This window comes from Lactuca saligna, chromosome 5 (genome assembly GCF_052625555.1).
Source record: "Lactuca saligna cultivar CGN05327 chromosome 5, ASM5262555v1, whole genome shotgun sequence".
NCBI lineage: Eukaryota > Viridiplantae > Streptophyta > Magnoliopsida > Asterales > Asteraceae > Lactuca > Lactuca saligna.
The window spans coordinates 78,799,747-78,809,835 of record NC_136421.1 but is presented as its reverse complement, the minus strand read 5'-3'; the positions used below and the strand labels follow the sequence as shown (position 1 = coordinate 78,809,835).

The 10,089-nt window shown below is 33.6% G+C and overlaps 2 protein-coding genes across 2 annotated transcripts; both read right to left on the bottom strand.

Moving 5' to 3' along the window:
- Positions 1–1,016: 1,016 nt before the first annotated feature.
- LOC144997125 (protein DOWNSTREAM OF FLC-like) lies at positions 1,017–1,992 on the bottom strand. The gene is made up of 2 exons (XM_078956957.1): positions 1,779–1,992; positions 1,017–1,567 (listed from the first exon to the last, which is right to left on the bottom strand). Exons 1-2 carry the CDS (start codon positions 1,927–1,929, stop codon positions 1,242–1,244), a joined length of 477 nt encoding a protein of 158 aa, XP_078813083.1. The 5' UTR covers positions 1,930–1,992; the 3' UTR covers positions 1,017–1,241.
- A 3,546-nt stretch (positions 1,993–5,538) lies between these two features.
- On the bottom strand, positions 5,539–7,219 carry LOC145045457 (uncharacterized). The gene is made up of 5 exons (XM_078993779.1): positions 6,958–7,219; positions 6,108–6,856; positions 5,898–6,014; positions 5,769–5,798; positions 5,539–5,703 (listed from the first exon to the last, which is right to left on the bottom strand). The coding sequence occupies exons 1-5, from the start codon at positions 7,217–7,219 to the stop codon at positions 5,539–5,541; spliced, it is 1,323 nt and encodes a 440-aa protein (XP_078849905.1).
- Between the last annotated feature and the right edge of the window lie 2,870 nt (positions 7,220–10,089).

The following is a 10,089-nucleotide window of genomic DNA, read 5'->3' as shown; positions in this document are numbered from 1 at the left end:
AGATTAGCTCCCGTGAGGCTGATGACACCTAGACCTACTTTAGACTTTGGAGTGAGAACTTTAGCCCAACTAATCCAACAAATTTTCGATTTTGGGGAGCCAGCACCCCATAAAAACCTTCTTCCGATTCCTTCTAATTCTTCAATGATCTTGAGAGAGACTTTAAATATGGAAAAATAAAAGATTGGAAGACTTCCAAGCACCGATTTTATGAGGGTGATCCGACCTCCAAAAGATAAAGTTTTGGCTTTCCATGATGAGAGAAGGGATTGGAATCTATGAACCACGGCTTCTAGTGTTTTATAAGAGACATATTCGTCCCCACTGGTAACCCAAGATAAGTAATAGTTTTTATCTTTAAAAAAAACGAGAAAATAACAAAAACACACAAAAATTATTAATCAATCAACGATGTTATTAACTTTAGAAAACAAACATTTTTTTCTTAAATCAGGATAAAATGTTTTTTACACAAGTTGGCCTTTTGTTAAATAAGAGAAAGACATATGAAATATATTGTTAGAATTTAGAAGTACTCCCCATGTTCTCGTGGTTGGTTTCCAAAAGTCCATTTTGAAATTTCAACATCTTCATACCATGAATTTCCTGGTTATGTGCATTCCTGTCATAAATTGTAGAGTAAATTACAAATATCCTCCATTATTTATGGTGAATTAACAATTTAGTCTTCGGACTTCTGAACATGCATTAAATGATAACCATTAATACAGTTCTTTTGACTTCTGAACTTTAAATGACAACCATTAATACAGTTCTTTGACTTCTGAACTTTTAGAGGTACTTGTAATTTTGCGTAGTTAAGCTTTGATGCGGTTTTATATCATTGAAGTTCTCCTGTATCGTGCCTAATTGTCTACGGTTTGATTTTTACATTTTTTATTGTTTGTTCGTAAATTACTACGTTATGTCCAAGGGAGAGGGGGTGTTCACGTAGTGAAAACCTAATTCACTCAGCGTCATGCGGGTCGCGTAATATTAATAAAAAAAAAAACAACTAAACAATTTTATATTTGTATCATATATATCTGAAGTAGGATATTTAATAAGAGAAAACGTAGCATTACATATAATTAAACCAACAAGAGAAATGATTGTACCATTTCATAACTATGTCAATGATACACAATATAACAAATCCACTAAATTCGATCTGCGATTATTCTTTAGCAAATGAGAAATTTTACCAAGATGATTAAAACCAATAACTATAAGAAATCAAACTAAATCTCTTCAGGAAAGTAAGATTTGACGAGCTGAGGGCATCCAGCCAATGCTGTATCCTTCAAGAAACCCATCGCATTAGCATAACGAGCACCGTAGTTCATGCCATTGTTGCTGGTAAGGATGACTGTAGCACGGTGACGACCGATGTTTGGCTTACCACACCCAGGGTCTGGACTCCCCACAAGGGTGCACTCGCATTTCTGATCACCATGATCAGTTGCCACTTCAATATGGTAAGTTCCTGTAGCATCAGTTACTGCCTCCATGGTGTACCTCAGGTTCATCGAGTTCCTATCTCTGCACTCTACTCTAACCTTCGCACCTGCATATGATAAAAAAAAAAAAAAAAAAAAAAAAACATTTCATTGAGTAATTGTTATAGTTTAGATGTTATGAAGAATTTCAAACCGAAGAAGAAGTTTTTATGTTTAACTCGCAAGAAATGTGAATTCCAAGAGGTTTTTAGTTTTAATTTGGAACAGAAGTGAAAACCCAGATGATGGAACGAAAGAAAGAGATGGAGATATACGTACCAGCTAAGTATTTGGTGGCGGAGGTTTCGAATCCGCAACGACAGGTGTCACAGTAGACACGGCCTTTAAGGCTGAACGTATTACCGGTGGCTATGGCGGTGGAAAGCACTGAGAGGAGACAAAAAGCGAAGAGAGCTAATAGTTTAGCCATTTTTGATGGGTTGAAGAGAGGATGAAAGGAGAGGAAGTATGGGTGATGGTTTAGAGTTGGAGTTGGTGGGAATAAATAGTAAATAGTGCATGGATGTTTGCATAGGAAGGAGAAATGAAAGTGAGATCTAATCACGTGCTCATGTGTGATCGACATGGTATTAAATGAAAGCGACTCATGCGGCACTTGCTTCATTAATAGATAATTTTGAAACTTGTTAATAGTTTTGTTTTTTTTTTTTTTTTTTCAAAAATAATAGCTTATATTTATGAATAGGTATTTTTTTTAATCAAAATTGTTATCATCATTAGTTAACTTATCATTGAATTAAATGCAACAAAATAATAAAATTAAATGAAACAAAAAGATATGATTATTATTTCATTTAAATTTAAATTAATTAATGTTTTTGTTTAAGTGGAAGCACATCAACACCGTGGTAATGGCTGGAACACCGCTCCTGTCTTACATTATGAGATGTGTTGTAACGAGTACGGAAGTGAACACCTAATCAAATCATCTCTCTCTCACACACACACAACACAACACAAAGTTATAACATGAAAACACCACATCACTTTATTTATAACATGTTAGAATCTGAGGTGACTTATTTGGCTTCATAACACGACACCGTTCACCACACTCAATGGTCTAAAACAACATAAAAAAAGTCCACTAATTAAATTTAACCGGTTTCATCAGAGTTAGAATTTTTGTTTTCAAAGTGTTGTATCCATATCATGCTTATGGGTATTTAAATTTACTTGTCTAAAATTTATATACTCGAAATAAAAAGTCAGTTCTCCTTAAGTTGGAAATAATAATTAGTATTATTTTAAAACCGGAGTGGCATCACAAATCTAGTCGAACTTTTGTTGCACACATCGTACTCTAAAGGCAGCATCTAATTAAGCATCATGTGCGCAAACGGACTTAATGGAAAAGCAAATGTAGGCCATTGAAGCCGGATCTAAGTGCGAACTCATATTTCTGTCCATAATCAAAGAGATTATTATTAAATGCACATTTGTAAATCCCATTTGGGATATATATATATATATATATATATATATATATATATATATATATATATATATATATATATATATATATATATATATATATATATATATATATATATATATATATATATATAGTAATTGTAATTGTCAAATGTTCTTATAATTCAACTTTTAACTTTATTTACTTTCAAGATTTTTATAAATTTCATATTTATCTTTGTTTTATATAATTTTATTTTCATCTATAATATATATATATATATATATATATATATATATATATATATATATATATATATATATATATAAAACTAAGTAAGTGTTCGGAAAAAAAGATGTGACATAATAAGAATATAATAATGAAATTTTAAAAATCTTCAAGGTAAATCAAGTTATGGGTTGAAGTTTAATAACATTATAATGAACATATCAAACAAAACGACGAATTATGGTAGATTTGAGTACCTAAACTTATATATCCTTAAGGGTATATTCATTTTTCCGTATATATATATATATATATATATATATATATATATATATATATATATATATATATATATATTCTAATTAATTATTGTGTGGATGTACGGATGATTGTCGACCAATCATTTCAAAAACCTGGATAGGGGTAAAATAGTAATTTTAACTGTTAATTAATTTTGGTAATTAAATAATTTATGGATTAATCCTTTAACTTAGGCAAATTAATGTTTTCATGAAGCGGATATAGCAAGACGTTCAGCCTCAAATCTTTCAATAATCTTTTCCCTATCGTTGAAGATGATGGCGTTGAAAAAGAGAGGAGGCTGTAAGAGTTGGGATACTCTGTCGGTGCCATCGACATTGCTACTCCTCGATTCTCCGATCTACTTTAATATCCATTAATTTAAGATATCAGTTGCATCCTATAACAAACAACATCATCTTCTTCAAATATAGCGCACATGTCTGTTTTCTACACTTTTACCCATCTCAATCTCTTACCGACGATCAATCATAATCCACCCACGTTCGAAGATGACAAGATTGTCGGAGGGAACGAATTCAAAATCGAAAATCAGAATAGGGAACCAACCCTCCAGGCTAGTTCAATCACCGTGCATTCGAAGATGACACGATCGTCGGAGGGAACGACTTCAAAATCGAAATCAGCATCGAGAACCAACCCTCCAAGGCTCGTTCAATCGTGTTTGAATGTTTTTTTAATCATGAAGTTATGTCTAGACCTCTCGATCGAATTTGTGAAGGTGTTACCAATCTCAATCATGTTTGTTTCATTATTTTTGTTGTATTTAAAAGCTTTACTTTGATTTTCTCTAAAGTATTTATGTTTTTGAATTTTGTTTACGATCACAGAGAGAATGAAAAGCCTTTCCTTCCTTCACTCATTCCTTCCCCCTCTATCTCATATATATATATATATATATATATATATATATATATATATATATATATATATATATATATTCTCTTTCACTTTAGGAGTTGTTTATCAACATGAAATTTTGTGGGTATTTATTTTTGCTTCTTCCCATATACTCTATTCTATAATTTTAGTTCCTAGAAAGACAAATTGAAAGCTAGGGATTTTAGTTTAATTTTTAATTTTTTTAAATTTAAAATCCTTTACAGGCTTTGAAAAAACGAGGCTTAAGAGGAAAGCATGTCATATAAGGCACCCCATGCCTTCCCCATGTTTTGTTTTGTAATTTATTTTCATTTATTGGTTTGATTTTTTTTCATCTGCAAGTGTGAAATTTATGTATACCAATGTTGAAGTTGAGCTTTCTCCATTTCCATTTGGTTCCCAGATTCATAGGTATGTTGAAATTGTGTAGTGTCCAAGTTGTAACATCCATAAAAATCATGATAAATTTAAACTTTTTTCAAAACCATCCAATTTCACTATTTGTTTGCAAACATAGTTTCAAAAGTATTTCATCATCAGAGTTCTCAAAATCATAAGTCCAAAACATGAGGATGTGTACGGTCATGCCTTCTCCTTCCCGCAGTCCTTTGAAGTACCAGAAATATAACCCAAAACTGTAAGCTCAAAGCTTAGTGATATTCCCGCAAAATACCAACACATAACCAAATAACACACACACACACACACACACACACACACACACATATATATATATATATATATATATATATATATATCAAAGTTGTAAAAATCGCTTGGCAGTACCTCGGCGGTCGACTGGGGTCAAGCGATTAATCGGTCTAGGCGGGGACCCTTAATTGTAAAAAAAAAAACTTAAATATTACCTATATCATATGATTATCTCTAAACAAAATACTAACAAAACATGTAAATATCCATAAACGTTTACATATTCAAGTCATCAAACAATACATGTCCAAAGTAAGTAAATATTCATAAACGCTTAGATATTCAGGTCATAAAACATCATACAAAGTCCAAAATAAGTTTTATAAGATCAAACTTTTGATTGTTCACAGGCTTCTACTCTTTATCTCCGCATTCTTCCATGATGTGAACTCCATCCGATTCATAATCAACTTCTTCAAATACTTCCTCCTCACTCTCTGACGCAAAATCTTCATCTAAAAGTTATCTTGTTGTTGAACTTTGTCCGAGTTCATCGGTTCCTTGACCGTCACCAACTATGCCAACTCCATCTTCATCACAATCATCACAATCATCACAATCAACAATCCATTCTTGAGCCGTCTGACTATCATTAGCTAATAGCACTTCCATATTCCTTTCTTTTCTCTTTTTATTTTTTCCATCAAATTAGCATTCAATTGGACATAAACAAGATTGTTCATTTTACTTACATCCAATCTATTTCTTTTCTTTGTGTCAATCTACAGTCGTAAAAAAAATAAATGGTAAAAAATATACAATATTATGATATAAAATTATAATTTAAATAAATTGTTGAAATTTGAAGTTTGACTTCTAACCCCTTCAAAGGTGCTCCAATTCCTTTCACATCCAGATGAACTACTAGTTAAAGAAAGAATTATTATTGCAATCTTTGTAATGAGGAGTTGCTCCACCAAATGTACCCCACCAAGTTGCTATGATTTTTAAACATAAATCACATTATTAGATTCATAAATGGATAAATATGAATTTTTATAAAATAATTAAATAAAAGTAAAATGCTTTACCCGGATCACAGTCACCATCATTAACTTCACATGCTTTAACTGCAAGTTCCCGACCAAATGTATCCATTTTTTCTTGTACTTTGGCAACTCAATAGTCATGACTTGCTTTTGTATCTCTAAATCTCCAGCAAATAATGTATCAAAAAACTCAAGAACCGCATCCATTACTTCGGGATCATGTTGGAGTTGCGGATCCTTATAATGATAATAAGGATTTAGAAGATAAGCCGTCAAATGCAATTTTGAATCAAGTCTACCTTTCATTTTCTTTGATATAATATTTATGATAGGCTCATATGCTTTTTTGTTACCGTCTAAAGCATCAATGATTTCTTTTTTTGCTTTTTTAATCTCATCATAAACAAAACCCATCGAGGGCTTCCAATCCGCAGCAACCATACGAAGAACTTTCAACAAAGGGGAAAACACTTTTAAGCAAAGTGCCAAACCCGCCCAAAATGTGGAACCTATCATCAATATATGACTAGATCTCCCTTTAACTGCATTTGAAAATTTATATTCCTCCCATTCGTTGCTAGAGAACATATACCTTAGTTGCCCTTTTTTTCCAGACAAACTTTGTAATGTTAGATAGGCGGAAACAAATCTCGTGACACCCGGTAGGATGATATCCCTTTTGTTAGTGATTTTTCTCATCATAGCTAATGTTTTGTGGTGGGAATAAATGAAGATGGTTAGTTGCTTTGCTTGATCTAAGACTTTCTTGAACCTTGGAAGCCCACCAATACCTTAAAAAAATAATCACGATTAAAAACACAAATAGAATTATACAACACAATAAAGAAAATTACAAATACCTTCAACATAAGGTTAATGGTATGTGTCACACATGATGTCCAGAAAATCTTTGGTATTTTCTCTTTTAGCAACTTTGCAGCTCCCATGTTATTCGTGGCATTATCGGTTAATATTTGAACAACATGTTCGGCACCAACTTCTTGAATGCAAGATTCCACATACTCATAAATATGTTGAATTGTATGTGCTTCATCTGAACATTCTTTTGAGGATAAAAAAACGGAACCCATCTTTGAATTGACACATAAATTCATAATGCTCCTCCTCTTTCTATCAGACCAAGCATACGTCATAATCGAGCATCCATCTTGTTTCCATTCTTCTTGATTTTTTTTTCACCAAATTTTTTGTTCCTTCAACTTCTTTTTTTAAAATTGTGTTTCTCAACTCATACCTAGTAGGAGTTGGAAGCCCAGTTCCATATTGGCCAATTACCTCCACCATCATTTTAAAGTTATCCTTTTCGAAGGCATGAAAAGGAATTGCACACTCATATGCCCACCTACCAATGAAACTTTTCCCAGTTGATATTCTTTCTTTCCGAATAGCATTGTTAATATTAACTTTTTTTCCTTTTCCCGTCTTCAAAGATTCTTCGGGGTTTTATGTGTTTGCAAAGTTATCCATTGGGCCTATAACATATGGTTCCCTCAAGCTCCCAAAAGTATTATCTATTTCATCCGTGTCTATACTAATGTTTTCATTAGTATCAAATCTCATCTCCGATCTTAACGCTTCATCATGTGCTTGTTTTCCCTTCTTTTTTTTTAACATTCCTTCATTGATAGCATCTCGACATCTTAACTGATCATCTTTGGTAGACTTTTGACATGGAGCTACATTGATAGCATCTCGACATCTCGGAATCGCTAAACCCTTGTCGCCGGAGTCGAATAACGCTGGAGAAGAGAACGAGATGAAGGAGGCGCAAAAAAAAACAAGACGAATAATGAAGGTTGTATTTCTTTTAGTCGATTAGGTTAAGAAAAAAGGTTTAATTTTGAATTTTTTTAGTTGACTTATGTTGACCTATTTTGACCGCCTAGACCGCCATTTTCATCCTTTGACTGTCGTTGACCGATTCCGATTAATTCCAACGCCTATCAAAAATCCTATACAGTTTACCTCCGCCAAGAGCCTAGGCCGATTTTTACAACACTGATATATATATATATATATATATATATATATATATATATATATATATATATATATATATATATATGTATATATATGTATATATATATAACATCACTTCGGGTCCAATCAACCATTGGGTTGGAATGCTAATACATAACGGATCCTGTCATCCTTGGGATGTAATACCCTCGAGCCCATTCAACCATTGGGTTGGAATGCCCCCGATCTGTTGGCTTACGCACAAAGCGGTGAAGCCTCAACCATCAACCAAATATGTACACATATACATAATAAATAAACATATAGTCAGCCAACAGACAACAGACAGATCAGCTGATCACTAAGCTTAGCAACATCTTATATACTAGGATACCGATTTAACATATCACTACAGCACAATAGCATGCATAATAGGATATCAATCTAGTATGTTCTTGTGACTTCTAAAACCGGATTCAACACCTTCATTTTTTTCTTTTTATGTTTTCATATAATAAAACCATTTCTAAGATATCTTGGATGGTTATTCACTCCATGCATATGTTAGAAATTTGATTGTTGTAACACCCCAAAAATTTCAACAATTTTAAAATATTCAAAATGACCCTTTTACTAATAAAGATGTTTACAAAATTAGCATTCTCAAAACATTATTTAAAAATCAGAGCCTCCAAAGATCAATGACATAAAATCAGGATGTGTATGTTCATGCCTTCGCCTTGCCACGATTCTCTAAAATACCTGAAACCATAAACCAAAAACTGTAAGCACAAAGCTTAGTGAGTTCGCGCAAAGTACCAACACACAACAGATAACATATACCACAAACGACATACTATGAGTCTAATCAACCATCAAGTTGGAATTCCATCTTACTATGGGTCCGGTTAACCACCGGGTTGGAATACCCTAGGTCCCTCAACCATTGCGTTGGAATGCCCTCATACTATGGGTTCGATCAACCATCGGGTTGGAATGCCATCATACTATGGGTCCAATCATCCTCGTAATGGAACACCCTAGGGCCTATTCAACCATTGGGTTGGTATGCCCCGACCTGTTAGCTTCCGCACAGAGTAGTGAAGCCTCAGCCACGGACCAAACATGTGCACATATAACAGACAATCATATAACAGTCTACATCCGGTCAGACATATCTACATATCACTAAGCATAACAACATCTTATCTACCAGGATACTAATCTAACAGATCACTACAGCATAACAACATCTTATCTACCAGGATACCGATCTAACAGATCACAACAACACAATAGCATACATAACATGATATCACTCAAATGGGCTGACATTGGTGCCTTTGACCTGCTAGTACAGTGACGAAAACTCACTTCGCACTACCGAATCACACAGACGATCCTTGGTTGTTGGCTGACATATCCCCAAATTGTTAATATCAAGACAACACCCCATCAATAGTTGATCCCACGAATAATCTCTAACTGCAGATCCCCTAAAATCCACATGCTTTTAAATATCATAATGACAATGCATTAACATCTATCCCCTGACTCACACTATAAGTCCAAATTAGAGTAAAAGACCATTTTACCCTTCCTAAAGCTTGGCCCAAGACTAAGGCCAAAACTAGATTACCAAAAGCCTAAAATCCAAAATAAGCATCGAAGTCCCAAATATGGCACAATTTCCAAATTAAGTCCATTTCATTTCATGGGCCTTCACCCAAGAAAGTCCAACAAGTCACAACAGCCCAACCATACAATCAGATGGCCCAACATGGCCCAAAACAACCAAGCCCGAAACGAAGAAGCTCAAGTCTTCTAATTACACGGGGCATACTCAGTCTGTACACTTAGCATACAGCTTGAAAGGCTTGTACACACAATATACATACTTGTATGCCCAACAAACTCACCAGTCATGGCCATCTTTTTAAATTAGCATTTAATCCATTAAGGCTTGGAACCAAAGTCATATCTGACTTCCCCAAGGTGGTTAATCACATAAAGTTGCCAACTTTATGTGCATGCATGGCTAAAT